General features: G+C 39.7%; 1 protein-coding gene across 3 annotated transcripts; it reads right to left on the bottom strand.

Moving 5' to 3' along the window:
• Positions 1–16,337, bottom strand: LOC148368081 (uncharacterized). 3 transcript variants are annotated; one of them, XM_088334783.1, is made up of 8 exons: positions 16,031–16,337; positions 13,295–13,489; positions 12,732–12,857; positions 7,114–7,230; positions 6,988–7,044; positions 6,753–6,920; positions 6,041–6,154; positions 1–5,964 (listed from the first exon to the last, which is right to left on the bottom strand). In XM_088334783.1, exons 3-8 carry the CDS (start codon positions 12,852–12,854, stop codon positions 5,896–5,898), a joined length of 648 nt encoding a protein of 215 aa, XP_088190909.1. In that variant the 5' UTR covers positions 12,855–12,857; positions 13,295–13,489; positions 16,031–16,337; the 3' UTR covers positions 1–5,895. The 3 variants fall into 3 exon arrangements, with proteins under 3 accessions (XP_088190909.1, XP_088190908.1, XP_088190907.1); XM_088334782.1 differs by lacking the exon at positions 13,295–13,489 and having other exon boundaries at positions 1–3,113; positions 5,897–5,964; positions 16,031–16,329; XM_088334781.1 differs by lacking the exon at positions 13,295–13,489 and having other exon boundaries at positions 1–3,113; positions 5,893–5,964; positions 16,031–16,323.
• Between the last annotated feature and the right edge of the window lie 1,535 nt (positions 16,338–17,872).

Below are 17,872 nucleotides of genomic sequence, written 5' to 3'. Positions count from 1 at the left end.
GAAATTTGTGAACTGTTTTTATTGAGTAGCGGAGTAACACACCAAGATGTGATGACATTTGTGTTACAAACTGTTATTGTTCACGTTTTACAGAACTCATTACCAAGAAAATCATTGCCTTCCAGGCTTAAATCCCAACACTAGTCCAAAAAACCTGGACTTGGGCCTGGATTTCACCTATTTACTTTACCTAGATTATTTGAGCTTGTTATCCATCCATTATCATTGCGGTTCTGGGTGTGCTGGAGCCAGCTTTCTTTGGGCAGTGGGCAGTCTGAGCTGGTTGCCAGCCAGTTGCAGGGCACACAGCGACAGACACCTTACTTGCTCATGCACATCAAGGGAAATTTTTAACCGGCTAATTAACCTGACTTGCATGTTTTTGGAGTGTGGGAGGAAACTGGAGTGCCCGGAGGAAACCCATGAAAGCACAAGGAGAACATGCAAACTCCACACAGGAAGGCTGGTAGCTGTATTTGAACCCATGACCTCATAACTGCCGTGCCGCCCCTTCTTATCCTCATTTTATATTTATTTGACTGGTAGACACCTTTTTTTCCTCTTCCATTTGTCTTCTTTAGGTAAGTGTTTGATTTTGACAATCAGATTTCATTCTCAATTTGTTGCCGCGTCAGTTTTATCTGCCCATGGCTTAATGAAACTTTCACCTAACACTTCAACTGCTTTTAACACACATTTGAAATGATCTGCATTTATATAGCGCTTTTCAAGTCAATGACTTCCCAAAGCGCTTTACATTGTGCTTCACATTTCCCAATAGCGGCCGTGATCTGTGCAGCCATGTAAGGCGCTAACCTGCTTATTGGGGGTTCAGTGTCTTACCCAAGGACAGTTCGGCATGTAACACGGACAAGCCGGGATTCGAACTAGGATCCCTTAATCCTAAAACGATTGAGCTACTGCCGCCCCGAACTTAAACACATATATACATGGATCCCGATTTTCTGTTCTTTATCATTCAGCCAACCCGTTTGAAGCCATAACACCCTGACAACCCAGGATCTTGGAAAGCTAAACAGGTTAGTACCTGTAACTTAAATGCTGTCACCAGGTACGCAACACACTCCCCGCTACTTCAGCACGGCTTTAAAGTCTGTACCATATTTTTGGATGAACGATTCACGTTGCAAATGTGTATTTACTGGTATTAACTTGTTCATTCAGCATGTACAAAATCAGCGATTTTACATATCAACTGCCATCTAGCGCCTCGGGGGAGCATTTTACTTGGATTTATTTTTAAAATCATAACCTTTGACATAGACGGACTTCTTTATACATACTCAGAATTTTATGGTGGGGCTGGATTACATCATCCAACGCCTAATGTTTGACATGCCTGTTTTTGAGTGAAAGAATGTTTCTTTGTATTAACTGGCCATAAAATCTAATCACTTTAACTTATACAATTGAAAACCCATCCTACAATAAAAAAACAGAGAAAATGTGCTGTAAATTCTAAAATAACTCAAAAATTATCACTTTGTCCTAAAAAGCAGGATTGTAGAGGACTGATTTTATTTAACATAATTTATAGACCCAAAAGTCCATTTGCCAAAAATTGTGCGCTGCATCTGGTACACCTTATAGACCAGAAATACTGTAAATACGATCGGAAATGCTTAATTACAACTCAATCTACATACAATAACCATTTATGAAGATATCAATTCAGTTGGTTTGAAACAAATCAGACTAAATATTTGTTTTATAAAGTATGTTTTTTTTTCCCTGACTTATTCTTTAAATGCAAAACTCCTTTATTGTAGTTTTAGTTTCATGTACCTTACAGTTTATCCATCCATCATCTGCACCGCTTATCCTCAGTAGGGTCGCGGGGGTGCTGGAGCTTCGGGCAGTGGGCAGGGAACACCCTGAACTGGTTGCCATCCAGTCGCAGAGCACAAACAGCCAAACAAGTTAAACACCTTGGTACCCAACTCATTTGCTCATTTACACCTAGGGACAATTTGGACTGGTCAATTAACCTGACATGCATGTTTTTGGAATGTGGGAGGAAACCCACACGAGCATGGGGAGAACATGCAAACTCCACACAGGAGGTTCGATCTCATGACCTCAAAACACCTTACAGTGAATATTTTTGGAGCTGTGCCTTATGGTCCAGAAGACACAGTAATCTCCTATCTAAAGTTCTAAATGATGTACTGTCGCTTACTCATTTGTAATGGTATAACGACTGAATAATAAGTACCAAATTGTGTTCGGGGGAAAAAAATATACAATAAAAGATAGAGCAAGAAGGGGCTTGATTTAAAATGAACAGGTTTTTATTTTTTTTTCTTCAAATGATCAAAACCATGTAGCAAGAACCCTAAATTGTAAATACTTTGAATTAACATATAAAAGGGACACTTTTTAATGCCTCCTAGTGGAACAAAAAAAATCCTTCATTCAGTAAAAAAACAAAACTATTTGAATATTAAGCAAAACTTTATCACGAAAGATACAACCAATAAAGATTGGTCACACCAGAAAGACAGATGACCTCCAGGACTGGCATGGGTGAGTGAGGCTAGCAATCCCACCCACAGCACTCGCAAGAGGTCACCAACCATTGCTACAAAACAGAACAATGAGCAATACTCCCAGAGTCTCCTGAGAGGGGGAGGATGTGAGACTTGGAGGACGGAGTCAGCGGTAATGGCTATGGCACGAACACAGACAACGGGACTGCTTACCCAAACCACACTAACTGGTGATGTGTTAAAAGTACTGCAGGAAAATCTGCAAAAACGCAAGGGGCCTCAAGATACATCAACCCAGGACCATCTGTTGGAAAGGAGAAAACAGATGGAGCGCATGGTGGAAACAGTCAGTCAGACATAGGACTCCAGTCAGGAAGCACCCCACAGTACAGGAGACCTTTCCGCATCTGCTGCACCACTCGACCACAGAGTCCCCTCTCACACTACCCTGGTTGGGTAAGCCGGCTCTGCTGGAGTAGGAGGGAGTCTAGCTGGAGAAGATGGGGAGTAACTGGCCATCACTACTGACCCACCAACTCGAGGCCGTTGTGGTCCAGGGTGAGGGTCCAGTGATAGTTGGGAACCACCTGATGACATCTTCTCCTGGTTGAAAGCTACAATCACTTTTTGAGCATTTGGAAAAGGTAGCACTAATATGTGTATGTTATAACAAAAATAATTTATCAATATTCAAAGGCGAGCTACGAGGTCACGACACTGATCACCAAGAGTGCAAACCTTTCACAGAGGGGGAATATAATAAAGACTGTTCACAGAATGCTAGGCACACATTTTCTGCTTATGAAATCTGTCAGAGTGGATGGTGGTGAGATGGTGGACAGAGCACTGATGGATTATGTAGTGGTTAGGAAAGGGATGTTTAGTAGATTTTTGGATGTGCATGTTTACAGAGGTGAAATGAGTGGTATGTCTGATCATTTTTAAGTGGAAGGAAAACTGAGAATAGATGGATTGTGGAGGGCTAATGATAATAAGAGTGTGAGGAAAGAGGTGAAAATGTCAGAGTTGAATAAGGCAGAAAGGGAAAAAGTTTAAAGAGAGGATAGGGTAAGAGTAAACGGATTAGTAGAAGAGAAGTGAAGTGGAGAGTGTGGAAATGTAATGGAAGTGGTTTAAAGAGGCAGTGTTGAGGAGTGCAAAAGAAGTGTGTGGAATGAAAAAAGTTGGTCGAGGTATTAGGAAAGGAAGTAAATGCTAGAATGATAAGATCTCAGAGACTGTGATAGAGAAGAGACATGCCTTTGAGGAGTGGCTGCAAGATAAGAGTGGTGATGCGTATGAAAGGTATAAAGTGAAGAAAAGGTTGGTAAAAGCAGTAGTGGAAGCAGCAAAAAGGAAAGCAAATAATGAATGGTGTCAAAAGATTTGAGTGAACTTTGAGGAAAGGAGGAAAGTGTTCTGGGAAGAAGTGAAAAGAGTAATAAAGAGCGAGTCTGGAAAGGAAGAGAAAGTGAAAGATAAAGACGGTAGACTGCTGATTAGCGGTAGTGCAGTCAGGACGAGGTGGGAAGAGTATTTTGAGGATTTGCTAAATGTGGATGATGGGAGAGAGTCAGGGCAATCGGTAGTATGGAGAGAATGCCCGTGTTGGGTGATTTAAATGTGAAGCCTGTGGAAACATAGGAGGTGCAAGAGGCAGTGAAAGAAATGAAAGGGGGAAGGTACCTGGGTTGGATGGTTGTACTGCTGAATGCTTGAAAAAAGGTGGCACAGCTATGATTGACTGGTTAGTACGCTTGTTGAATGTATGCTTTTTAAGTGGTGTGGTTCCTGTTTTTTTGGTGTAGTGCATGTGTGGTGCCATTGTATAAGGGTAAAGGTGATAAGTATGAATGAAACAATTCGAGAGGTATCACTTTGTTGTCTGTGTGTTGTGTGTAGCTGTATGGAAGAATCTTGATTAAGAGAGTGAGAGGAAGAACGAATGAGGTGGTGATGAAGGAGATGAGTGGTTTCAGGAAAGGAAGAGGATGTGTGGATCAGGTGTTTGCTGTACAACAGGTGTGTGAGAAATATTTTGCAAAGGGTAAGGATGTTTATTTGGCTTTCATGGACTTGGAAATGGCGTATGACAGAATTGATAGAGAGGCATTGTGGCAAGTGATGGTAATGTATGGAGTGAATGGAAAGTTGTTGGAAGCACCAAAGAGTTATGTGAACAGCAGAGCATGTGTAAGAGTAGGGAATGAGACGAGTGAGTGGTTCCCTGTGTTGACTGAGACAAGGGTGTGTGATGTCGCCGTGGCTGTTTAATGTGTACATGGGTGGTGTGGTAAGAAAGGTGAATGCAAGAGTATTTGGCAAAAGTGTAGAGATGATGGATAACAGTGGAACGGTGTGGCAGGTAAGTCAGTTGTTGTTTGCTGATGACACAGCGCTTGTGGCTTATTCTGAGGAAACACTGAGAAAGTTGGTAATGGAGTTTGGAAGAGTATGTGATAGGCGTTTATGAATGAACGTTGAGAAGAGTAAGGTGATGAAGTGTTCAAGTGGTGGAGTGGGCATGGCGTTAGAAATAAGGTTGCATGGACAGGTGCTGGAAGAAGTTGAAAGCTTTAGGTACTTGGGTTGTGATGTGGCTTCTGTTGGAATGGAGTGCGAGGTATTGCACAGAGTGAATTAAGGATGCAAGGTTTTGGGTGAGGGGAGTGATGGGTAGTGTTATGAGTGCAGTGCAGGAAAGAGGTCTAAAAATAATGGAAGCTCAAGCTCTTGTTGGTGATAGGAATGAGTGGAGAGGTGTTGTGAAAGGATAGTAGAATGTTTGGACGTGTTCAAAGGGATAGGCATGGCACCCGTATGATGCGGCAGGGATAAACCAGTGAAAGCTGTCGGGTCCGGCTGTTGAACAGAAGAGTGTGTTGTGTCACCCTGGCCCGAGTGACATAGCCGCTTTCTTGTGTCCTATTTCATCTGGAGCGACGAAAGCATGACCAACTTGAGTACCGAGGTGCTTAACTTGTTTGGCTGTTTGGGTTGGCCACGGTCCAAAAATGTTTGTGTGCGTTTTTGCTACTTTTCCCTTTTTTTAAAAAAATTTTTATTTGTTTTTGTGTGTGTTTGTCTTCCTGTCGGTCACTCCCCTCCAGGGATATGACCAGGGTAGATAGATAGAAATCTGGCCGGCTTTCTGAAAGGTTGGTACACCCCTGTATTAGAGAATATAGTGCCTTCAAGTGGTCAACTATTATACAATATACCATTAAGCACATTATCCAGACAATTGTACACTTTATACTTATTATAAATGATAAAAAATACACTAACAGGTGTCAGGCCTAACGAAGATTTAAATGCACAAGGATAATAAAGTATAAAATGCTTCCTTATTAAAGTGGTAATTTTGTTTCCTTTTTTTTACCCACTAACTGCATTGTTCACTCTGTAATTCAGATGAAGCTGGTGTGGCTTTTGTGGACATCACAATGATGGCCTGATGAGAGAAACAGAAAGTTTGGTGTCAACCATTAATCTGTGAAATTAGGTTGTTAGTTTTTTGTAGTCCTCACCTGACTGCGAGAGGAACGGAGGGCTGCGATTGACAGTACTGACATCACAATCAAAATGACCATTCCCGCAAAGACGTAGAAGGTAAAGACACTGTTGAATGCCAGTTTGAAGGCCTAAACACAAGACACACTTTTTTAGAGTAATCACAGCAAAGCCTTCCAATTTCCTGTCATATAAACATGAGTAAAATTGGACTAAAAAAAAGTAATAATAATCCTTTATTGGCATTGCATTGTACCATGATACATGAAACCAAGGGCGTAGGTTCTTGGCACATTAACACGTTTTATTTATCTTGTGTGAGAGGAGATGTCATTTAAGATACTCAAAATATCTTGTTTTAAAATCTGATTATAGGAATTTAATAATGTGAAAAGTGTTCCGATTGTTAGGGGACAGGACCAAGAATAGATCAGAGTCCTTTCTTGTTTGCCCTTTTTTCCTTCTGCTGCATCACTTGTTAATCATAGCTCTGGATTTCAACTTTTGCATACGATGAACAGTGGGGTTAAAAAGAAAAAATGTAAAGCGATTAACCAATATTGGTGTGGACAAAACCAATTATTGCTCAATATTGGGGACATGTCCCATCCGTCCATACAAAAACTACGCCCTTGCACAAAATATTCTGCATCCAGAACGCAAGGTGATCAATCATTAGTTGCGTCTGCGTTGCGAAATGTGCTTTGGGAGGAGGTTTGGAGTATTTACATAAATCTGCTGTTCCAAACTGTTTTCCTCCTCATATGTCATGTTGTCCTCTGAAAGCAAGTCGTAGCTGTGGAAATGCACTTCGTGTTCCAAGAAGGGAACCACCATGATTGCAGTCCATATTGATCCCAGTATGGCCACAATGCTTACAGCCAATGATATAGTCACCTAAAAAAATAGAAGTATTATTCCACTACTTTGTACATGTTTTTGGGACGTTCAAAAATATGCTCACAGTTTGTTTTGTCGGGTTGTGCTCCGTTATGATGTATAGAATGCCACATATTGTAAACTGTAAAAGGTAGAAAGTCGGATTGTGTTGCTTGGAAATAGTACAAACTGAAACTTTGTGTGGACTCACCATTGCCCCAATCACGTATCCCATTGGGATGCTCATCATCGCGTGGGGAACTTTCGTTTCTTTTGACGTAGCGATGGTGGTAATGATGAATGATATCCCCAAGATAAGCACCGCAATCTACAAGTTCAAGTTAAAGGGACACTGTGTAATATTTGACTACTAGATGTTGCTGTACACAGTTCTGGGGTCATGGGTTCAAATCCAGCTACCAGGCTTCCTGTGCGTAGTTTACATGTTATCCCGGTGCTTGCGTAGGTTTCCTCCAGGCACTCCGGTTCCTCCCACATTCCAAAAACATGCATATCAGGTAATTGGCTGGTCCAAATTGTCCCGAGGTGTGAATGAGCGAGTGAGTTGTCTGTCTCTGTGTACCCTGTGACTGGCTGGCAACCTGTTAAGGGTGTTCCCTGCCCACTGCCTGAAGATAGCTGGGATAGGCTCCAGCACCCCCGCAACCCTACTGAGGATAAGCAGTGCAGATAATGCATGGATGGATGCATGTCGCTGTACTGTGTAGTGAATTGCCCATGGACCTGTTCTGAAAATAGCCTTCCAGTGCTGGGTCATTGTGATTTTTTTTTTTTTGTAAAATATTTTTTTTATTGGTTGACTTGAGCGTATTTAACCCTATTTTTAATCATTAACGTGGTAATATCATAGCGACAACATAATAATAACATGATAGTTATTTTAGAAATGTAATAAATTCCAGTTTATTGGAATTATAAAATAATTTTATAAAAATAAAATGGATTCATGCATTGATAATTATTTTTAAGCAATTCATTAATAGAGTAGAATGACAATCTATTTGTGTGATAAAATTATTGATTTATCTGACTGAGGACATTGTAAAACGCTTTTGGAGGTCTTCAGTGACTTTCGCTATATGAATGCAAACTATTTACCATTTACAGGAAATACAACAAACTAAATATCATTTTATGGGTTTTATAAAGCGAATGAGCAATAACATATGCAGTTTTTTAGCTAGCTATCTGGCTACCTTTTTTAGCTTTGTAGCTAGCTATCCTGACTTTTTAGCGATTCAGCAAACTATCTTGCTGGCGTTTTATATTTATTTGCATGTTGTCTATCTAACATTTGGCCTTTTTGCTAGTTATCGAGCTGTATCGTGTCCTCCTTTCTCGCTCTCCTTTCAGTTTTTTATCTTTTAACTTTTCTTGCCAACTATCAAGCTGCCTTTTTTTTAGCTATTTATCAAGCCATCCTGCTAAGTTGCTATTTTAGAAACTCATATCAGGCTACCGCAGCCCCCCAGAGCAGAGTTTGCATGTTCTTCCAGCATGGGTTTCCTCCAGGCACTCTGATTTTCTCCCACATTCCAAAAACATGCATGTCAGGGTAATTGGCCCGTCCAAAATGTCCCTAAGTGTGAATGAGCAAGTAAATTGTCTGTCTCTGTGTGCCCTGCGACAGGCTGGCAACCAGTTCAGGGTGTCCCCTGTCTGCTGCCTGAAGATGGCTGGGATGGCCTCGTGCACAAATTTCTCGAATTACAAGTATGCATGTTTATATGATCATACATATTTGGTTAGTATTCCAATCAATATTGTTTTTTTTTATAATGAATGAAGTTTTTTTTAACTATAGGAGGTGCCAAATAATAAACAATGTCCGTATAAGAGGACACAGTGTAATATGTGACCACTAGTCTAGTCGTTGTTTTGCAGTGCTTCTCAATAATTTTAGGTCACGGCCCTCCTTGGAAGAAAACCAGGGAAGGGAATACTAACGGGCTAAATAAGGCCCAGCAACAGATTTGTTCTGGCCCACATAAAGCTAAGAGAAGCACACGAGAACAATGAGCTGATCACGCCGAACAATGCCCTGCAGTTTTAAATATATTCACTGGATTCTGCCAGAGCTAAGTGAAACTCCCAACGTGGTATTTGCTTATTATTTATCAACCAAATGTAATTTTACTTAATGGTGGGGTGCATAGTTGGAGGGGTCAACAAAATGTTGAAAGTTAACCATTTTCTCCATTAAAGATGTGTAAACAATGCCCAACTGAGTTCAAAGAGCCCTTATGCTTTATTTTCCATTGCGACTATCTGTATTTCCATCCATCCATTATATACACTGCTTATCTTTAGTAGGTTCGCAGGGGTGCTGGACCCCAGCCGAGCTTTATTTTACTTTTATCAGGCCTATTCGGGGCACAAAAAAAAAAAAAAAAGAAAAAATACAGAAATAAAGGCACTCTGCTGCCATCTTTAAGTTATGATTGCAAGCTGAAATTTGGGCAGAAGGTGGAGTTTCGTTTTTAAGAAGTTGGTTAGCGTGTCTGCGGCACAGTTCCAGCTACCAGCCTTCCTGTGGGGAGTTTGCATGTTCTCCCCGTGCTTGCGTGGGTTTTCTCTGGCCACTCCGGTTTCCTCCCACATTCCGATGCATCTTAGGTTAATTAGCCGGTCCAAATTATCCTTAGGTATGAATGAGCGAGCGAGTTGTCCCTCCTTGTGTGCCCTGCGACTGGCTGGCAACCAGTTCAGGGTGTGCCCTGCCCGGAGAATACTGGGATGGGCCCCAGCACCTCCGCGACGCTACTGAGGATAAGCGGTGCAGATAATGGATGGATGCATAATATTGTATTTTTTTGTATACCTAAGACATTAAAATATATAGAGAGAAGCGTGGTTTACTTTAATTATCACCTGCACGGTTGACAACATAGCGACGTGATCTTTGTTACCTAAAACAGAGGATTTTGACGCAATTTATTCATTTGTATTTTTAAAATAAGCGCATTTTTGGTGACAGGATTTGAACGCAGGTTGCAACGGTGAGAGCACTGAACTCTTACCACTGGACTCAAACAGCACACGGATCCCTTGACCACTGTGGCTGTAGAGGCTGGGATGGGTTTTGCTACCCCACATGAAAAAGATACTATTTCAATGGTTGCCATGGTCAATTCACTCAAGAGAAGCTTCCTGATATGGCTTCTGAAGCAATGTCTGAACCATATTAGCTTCAGAGAGAGAAAAAAAGTTTTTTTTAGTGGGCGAATGTTTGACATACATAAACCCTATTAAAACCTTTAAAATATTGATTTATCTTCAAATTTGTGTTATTTTAGCTTGTATACCAGTGATATAGATGACATATGAAAAGGCAGTGGATTTTATCTCATTATTACACTATATTTAGTCACTGTACCAAAGGTAACTACGAAATTTGTTGTGCATTTTACATGTTACAATGACAATAACTAATTTTTTGAGTCAAAAGAAATATTCAGTAGCATACAAGGCACACGTTAGAATGAGCGACTTGATTTTGTACTTACAATTATCGATTTTGATGATTCAGCCGCAACTAGGAAACTGTTTTCATCCCATTTTCAGAAACTCCTTAAATGTCTTAATTTAACATATCACTTACACAGTATAATTAATTGTCAATGTAACCTGAGAGGGGCAGCACGGCGGCGCAGTGGTTAGCGCTTGTGCGGCACAGTTCATGTCATGGGAACCTGTCGTGGGTTCAAATCCAGCTCCAGACTTTCTGTGCGGAGTTTGTATGTTCTCCCCGTGCTTGCGTGGGTTTCCTCCGGGCACTCCGGTTTCCTCCCACATTCCAAAAACATGCATTTCAGGTGAATTGGCCGGTCCAAATTGTCCCTAGGTGTGAATGAGCGAATGAGTTGTCTGTTCCTGTGTGCCCTGCGATTGGCTGGCAACCAGTTCAGGGTGTCCCCTGCCCACTGCCCGAAGATGGCTGGGATGGGCTCCAGCCCCCCCGCGACCCTAATGAGGATAAGCGGTACGGCTAATGAGATGGGAGATGAGATGTAACCTGAGAATTGCATGAACAAAATCAACATTTGTCTCTGGTGCCGTGACTAAAAATAGTGTGATAATGAGGTAAAATCAACAGCATTTCGCAAGTTATCTGTAACAGAGGCCAGCAGCCTTTTCTGTCCCATGGCCTGGTTTAATGTCCGTCTATAATTTCATGGCCCGGCCCAATAATAACGTTAGTAATAATAACAATAAAAATAACAAGTCAAAATATTAGCACACTAGTGATTTAGATGGCATAGGAAAAGCCATTAGATTTGAACTCATTATCACTTTATTTTGTACAGCGCTGTAAAGGAGCATCAGTGGTCTGGAAGGTAGGATTTAGCACTCTAACTGTTGCAATCCGGGTTTGATTCCTGCATCCAATGTTGAGCGAATGGGGTCACCGATATTTGTGTAATGATCACCCTAATTTTGAGTTAGTTTTTGGGTGAAAAAAATGAGTACTGTATAGAAAATACACGAATAAGTACGGTATAATTAAAAAATAAACAATTTTGTTCTTTTGTACTGGTCGGCAACCCAGTGGTTGCTAAACACTGATCTATACCACTGATGGTCCGGTGCTCTGACAACTAAGCTGATCTTGGACCTGTTAAGACCAATGATAGGAATACCACCATTATAAATTAAGGCAGTTACGTTAGGGAGTTATTCTTTCGGTAACCTAATTATTTTTTCTGCCGTTACCATTACTTGCGATCAAAAGCAGTGCATTACTTTGTTTACCTCACATCTGTTGGGATCATGTCACCAGTCAAAATTTCGACTATTAAATAGTTAGATAGCGATTAGGAATAAAGTGATAATAATGCGCAAAAAGAAAAGGCGAAGGAGGGCTTATTCATGAAAGATGTGAGCCCTATATTCGACAGTGCTGTTGTGATTGGTGCGGCAACCAACTCGTGTCGTTCACGAACACCACAGCAATCAACAGCTGGTGCCCTCCGAGATGCAACATGCATTTTTGAGTAAAAAAAAAAAAAGGTTCAAATTTTGTATTTTAGTTTTTTGTAGATTTAAAATATTCCTGTGTTTTTCAGTGTTAATGTGTCTAAGGAAAATGTAAAGTTACTTTTTTCTCTCTTTTTTTCCCTAAGTTATTGTATTTTCATTTTGTTTTTAATTTCCCATTTTTGTCCTTTGTTTCTTTTTTTCGCCCTTTTTAAGTTATTCCGCACACAATGTTACATAATAATTGGCAATGTAGGGATTAAAGCAATAAAACATGAAGAGCCGTTTGGGACCGAGCCGAAAAAGCCGGTTACCTAAAAATAGTCGAAATACATTTCTCTACAAGTAAACTCCGGTCAAAGACGTCTGTATGGTGCTGAGAAAATTTTAATTTCTTTGACACACAAGTTTTTTTTAAGTAACTGATATAATTACTCATCCTGGATACTAGTTTATTTTACTAAAGAGTAAAAAACTTTTTGGAAGAAGAAGTGAATAACTATTGTCCATTGATTTTTTTAGTTAAGACACAACATAAAGTTTATGTTCCATGGACCTTTTCTTGTGAAGAACTTACAGAGTGTTATTTGGTTATTATTTATTTATGAATAGTTTTATTATTTTCTGACTTTTGTTCTCTGAATAATCTAGTGATGTTATTTTATTGGGGCTTTCTGAAAAGCACTACGCCTTTGCATTTAGGCACCACTGCAATTGTCACACTTTTTCTGTTAAAAACTGACTCCGGCCCCTCATTAGAGAAGAGAACAGTTATGCGTCCCTGACAGAAAAGTTGGAGGACCCCTTGTTTCTTGTGAATAATAAACTGACCCCGACGAGCTGTGGCTGAGACTTGGTAAAGCGGTGCAGAGGTTTTGCTCCTCCCACTGTGGTGTCCTGGGAAGCATTATTGCTGTCACGATTCTGGCTCGACGATAACAGCTCTACAGACATGATCTAAAACAAACACAAACATACATCAAATCGTAAGAAGCCATACCTCAAAGGTTGGGAAAACTACGCCCCACTGGCCAAGCTTTTGAATACCGCCTGCTGAACGAAAATGGTAAAAATATAATCATTTTATACAAAAACTGGAGATCAAAATTAGAGAACAACTTATAAAGAATGGAATCATTTTGAAACACTACAATCTTAAGTGTTCAACAGTTAAAGGTAAATTTGTTGTGTGTATATAATGGTACTACAACACCTGTTTCACAATTTGACTAAAGGCATTTCACACACACACAAAAAAAAACATTTTTCAGAAAACACACTGATCAAAATTAGAGAACACACGGATTAAAATTAGATAATAACAATGGCTCTGGCATTGAAAAACAATTCAGAAGGTTAAAAAAAAATCAGCAGTTAGTAAGAAGTTTACAGGCCTCTGCAGTGAATGACTTCAGCACTTCGCAGCCACAGGATAGCACTCGTTTCTCACACTGCTCTGGTGTGTTTCCATCAATTCTTCTTCCAGCCTCCTTTACAGATTGCTGATTTTAGTCACTTTAGAACAGGCATCCATCTTGCAAAGTCAGTGAAGCTGCCAGTTGCTAGGTAAATAGGGGTTGACAGATAATCTAGGAAATTAGCACAATAGATTAGCATCATGAAGTGGGAGGCACCTAAAGGTGTTCTCTTATTTTGATCAATCCATTTATGGCAAAATACGTGTTTTTGTTGTTGAAATGCCTTATCAATTTAGTGAAAAGGTGTCATAGCAGCATGGTATAGATACAACAAAATTTACTTCAGCAGTTGACCAGTGAAGATGGTAATAATTTAAAATGATTCCATTTTTTGGGATGTTGTTCTCTAATTTTTGATCTCCAGTGTATAATGGCAAAAAACGTTGTACTCTCTTTATTGTCATAAATAACACAACTTAGTGAAACATTGTGCCGCGATATTAAACAGGGAACTCCAAGTTCAACATATAAGAAAGACTTTAAAGAGAAATATAAGATAAAAGACTGTCAGGATAAATAAGCAAAATAATTTACAGCGTAGTGCTCAGTGACTGGCCCAACTTTTAATAATAGTCCAATGAAAAAACAGTGCATTGTAACAATAGTAAAATGAAAAGTAATGCAATAACATCCAGTCGCTGAGCATGTTTGTCATTGTTTTAAGGGACTTATGTACTTTTAGAAGGGACAACTTGTCATAGAGGTGGTGGCCAGGGTGGTAAAAAGTCCTTAATTCATTCAATGCAATAATGTATAAATACAGTTTCAGAAACATTGTCCATATTTGTCAAAACATAAAAATATGTTTTGGGTTTTTTTTTTATTTAAAAGAAAAAATGATTATAAAGGATTTGATGCAGCTTATCGGTAAGTGTTAAGCTTCTTGGGATAATTTCAGTATGCTAAATCATTATTAGATGGCAGGAGTGTCTTTGATCGGATCTTTCTCCACACATCAACGTAGCCCCCACTTCTACTGTTGCTTCATTTTTCCAGTGAATCAGTGTGTGTAGGTAGCCCCGTATGGCGATTAGGCTTGGTGAAGCAGTGTGGTGATAGTCACGAAGATGTAGAGAAGTACAAGCAGTTAACTCTTCAACAGAGTTTTTCTGAAAAACGTCCATCGTCATTGTCTGGTTAGAGAGGAATGACGTTTCGTGCACGTCTGAAGGAAGCTGATCACGATGGTGACTGAAATCGTGTCATCACGTCACCAGAAACTTTGGGCGCTGAAGAGTTCTTGCAAAGTTCATGCATAAGTTCAGTGTTCTTGCACTAAAATGTTATTTTGCAAAATGCCCTTGTATTAATGTAAAGAATTGTTTAGATATTGGAGGTACCACGGATTATAATTTTTTTAATGTCAAATAAATAGAGAAAGATCTTACACAAATGCTGGTTGTTTTTATTTATTCGAGGAGGAAAATTGTGATATGAAAGAAGGCCAGTTTCAAATAAAGACCAAATGCCAGCCCAAACCCCAAAAATAATAAAAAGGAAGAGTTTTTTTTAAAGCTTCTAAGAAGTGCACATACTTGGTCGTGCAACAAAAAGGAGCTTGACAGAGGCTGCAATGATTTCCGCCAAACGATGGTTTCAGCAAGCAGAATATTTTTAGGTTACGGACACCATCTTTAAAGCTTTTATGTGTAACATTTGAGCACCAAATGGCACTGTGTAGTCTAGTACGAGCTAGGGCCAGTGATACATGGCAGAACGTGGCAGCAGGATGCCAAAAGAGCATGGCGCCGGATCTAAGGGATTCCACTGCGAAAAAGAAATACAAATTTCTCCACCTATGATTTTTTTTTTATACTTACATTGGTATGATAGTTCATGTATTTTTGGCTAGTATTTAAAGGTGGGGTGTGTTGTTCTATGTGACTTTAAAAAGTTGAAAGTTATGTATTAAGTATGTGTAAACAATGCCCAACTGAGTTTAAAAAGCCCTTATGCTTTAGTTTTTGTTGCGGCTATCTGCTTATATTTTACTTTTATCAGGTCTGTTCAAGGTGGAACAAACCCCCAAAAATATGAAAAAGGAAGAGTTTATTCGAGCATGTCTAAGAAATAAACTGAAAACGTGTTACTCTGCTGCCATCTTTGGGTTTAAAGTCATGATTGCAGTGGTTTTGTACCACTAGGAGGTGGAAAATATTACACACTGTCCCCTTAATATGCTTTCAGAAACATTTTTATTTATTCATTTATTTGTTCTAACATTTTGGGTCCTCGGGCAAATGGCCCTGGTGCTTTCAGGGTGTCTTTTCCATGTATTGCGAGGAAATTGATTGAATTGAACTTGCATAACTGCATAACTATGTCAACATCCCTGCGTGTTTTTTAAATTAACGTAGCACCTTATGCTTGGTCATAAACTGTTTAGAAAATTAACAAAACCTGCAGCCGGAACACAATGATAACATGATAAATTATCTTTTTAATTTTGTAGGTCACCAACAACACATTACCCGAAATGAATAAATAGTTTGACCATAACTCAATCCCTTCGACGTGCATTTTTTTCTACGTTCGAAAGTTCGACAAATGAAAAAACAACAAATGGCAGAACACCATTGTATTGCTGCGTTATCATAGAGGAAGCAGCATGCAAGGCACACATAAAAACAATCGACTTGATTTTGTACTCACAACGATCGATATTAATGCCTCTACCACAACCAGAAATCTGTTTTCATGCAGCCATATCCAGAGACTTCTCAAGTGTCTTAATTGCACATTGTAACTGGTTTAAATGGAGGAACAAGTCACGTATCCTTGCTTGCTAGCTTGCTTATGAATCACACTTTTCAGGCTGGTCGCGCCCTCCTGCTGTATTTTGATTAGCTGATGTATCCAAGAGGGCGGAGTCTTGTTATGTTTTTCAACCAGATTCCGGTAAGACCTTAGCCAATATCTCCAGAACACTAGATTCGTCAGCGCATTGGAGCAGCCCGCTAACAAGCGTGCCTTCCTGGCGGCCACATCGGTCGTGTCAACGTCCCCGTTAAGACAACGTATGCACATTGAAAATACTTTCTAACTTGGTCATTTTAAATTCTACGATTTTCACGAGGGTAAAGTGTTTGTCAACACGCGCTGTTATTACGGAAAACTGATTAAAACATTCGAAAACGGAAAAGGCATTTGTTTTCTTTAAAAAAAAAAACCAACAATTTGTTGAAATAATGTATTAACAACTATACAAGTGAAAAACAACTGCATTGAGATTTTAACACTTTGTATAAAACTCCTAGAAAATACTGTCAGTGTTAAGGACACACACATATACACACACACTATATATATATATATATATATATATATATATATATATATACCGTATTTACCACACAATAGGGCGCACCGGGTTATAGGGCGCACCCCCAAAAAATAGTTTTTGGTCCTATATCTTCCATAGATAAGGCGCACCGGATTATAAGGCGCTACAATGGGAACGTCGACAAAACAGTCAGATGATTCAGTCCAACTGATTACCCCCTTAACATTCCCAAAGCTTGCAAAGAAGCAAATACGTGTCGTAGACGCGTGCGAATGCGGTGTCCGTACGATGTCACTCAAATGCGTCATTTCAAATATCATTCGGAAGGTTAAAGTCTTGGGATTAAAGAAATGCCAAACATTTCTAAGTTTCTATTTTCTTTTTCGCTCGCAACTTTACTGTGCATATGACAATAAACACTTGGAATTGAGTTTAATTCACTCAACTCATCACAGCAACATCAAGATCGTTCTAAAACAAGATACCGGGAAAATATAAAGCCGCATAGCTCACCTAAGTTCTCACGTTCAATAATGATACGCAATCATGGTCTTCTTACAACCCGTGAGTGAAGTAAATCCAGGAGAGTAAATTATTTGCAAATACGACTAATAAAACATGTTTCTTTATGGTGTACTTTAGCAAGCTTGCTAAGCTTGCTATGCCATTGCTAAACTCGGCCAATTGCAGGGTTTGTTTTGGCTATCTAGCCAATCCGAGGCTCAGAATAACTTCAGCCAATAGCGATCGATTTAACGGATGATTGACACATCTTTTTCGGCCAATTGCAGGGTTTGTTTAGGCCCTGTAGCCAATCCGAGGCTCTGAATAACTTCAGCCAATAGCGATCGATTCAACGGATGATTGACACATCTTTTTCGGCCAATTGCATGGCTTGTTTCGGCCCTCTAGCCAATCCGAGGCTCTGAATAACTTCAGCCAATAGTGATCGATTCAAATGATGATTGACACATTGGTTAGCCAATGAAACGCCGGTATATAAATCCCAGCATACACCGCGGACTACTCCACGTTCGGGGGAAAATCGAGTCGGCGGCTGTGCGTAAGTTGCAAGACCTTGTGATTTAATGTGGATCCATAAATAAGACGCACTGTATTATAAGGCGCATGGTCAGCTTTTGAAAAAAATTAAGACTTTTAGGTGCGCCTTATAGTGCGGAAAATACGGTAAATATATATATATATATATA

Source organism: Urocampus carinirostris, chromosome 4 (genome assembly GCF_059441175.1).
Source record: "Urocampus carinirostris isolate Australia breed hairy pipefish chromosome 4, RoL_Ucar_1.0, whole genome shotgun sequence".
Classification (NCBI taxonomy): Eukaryota; Metazoa; Chordata; class Actinopteri; order Syngnathiformes; family Syngnathidae; genus Urocampus; species Urocampus carinirostris.
The sequence above is the reverse complement of the archived record's forward strand: the minus strand, read 5'-3'. Positions and strand labels throughout refer to the sequence as shown.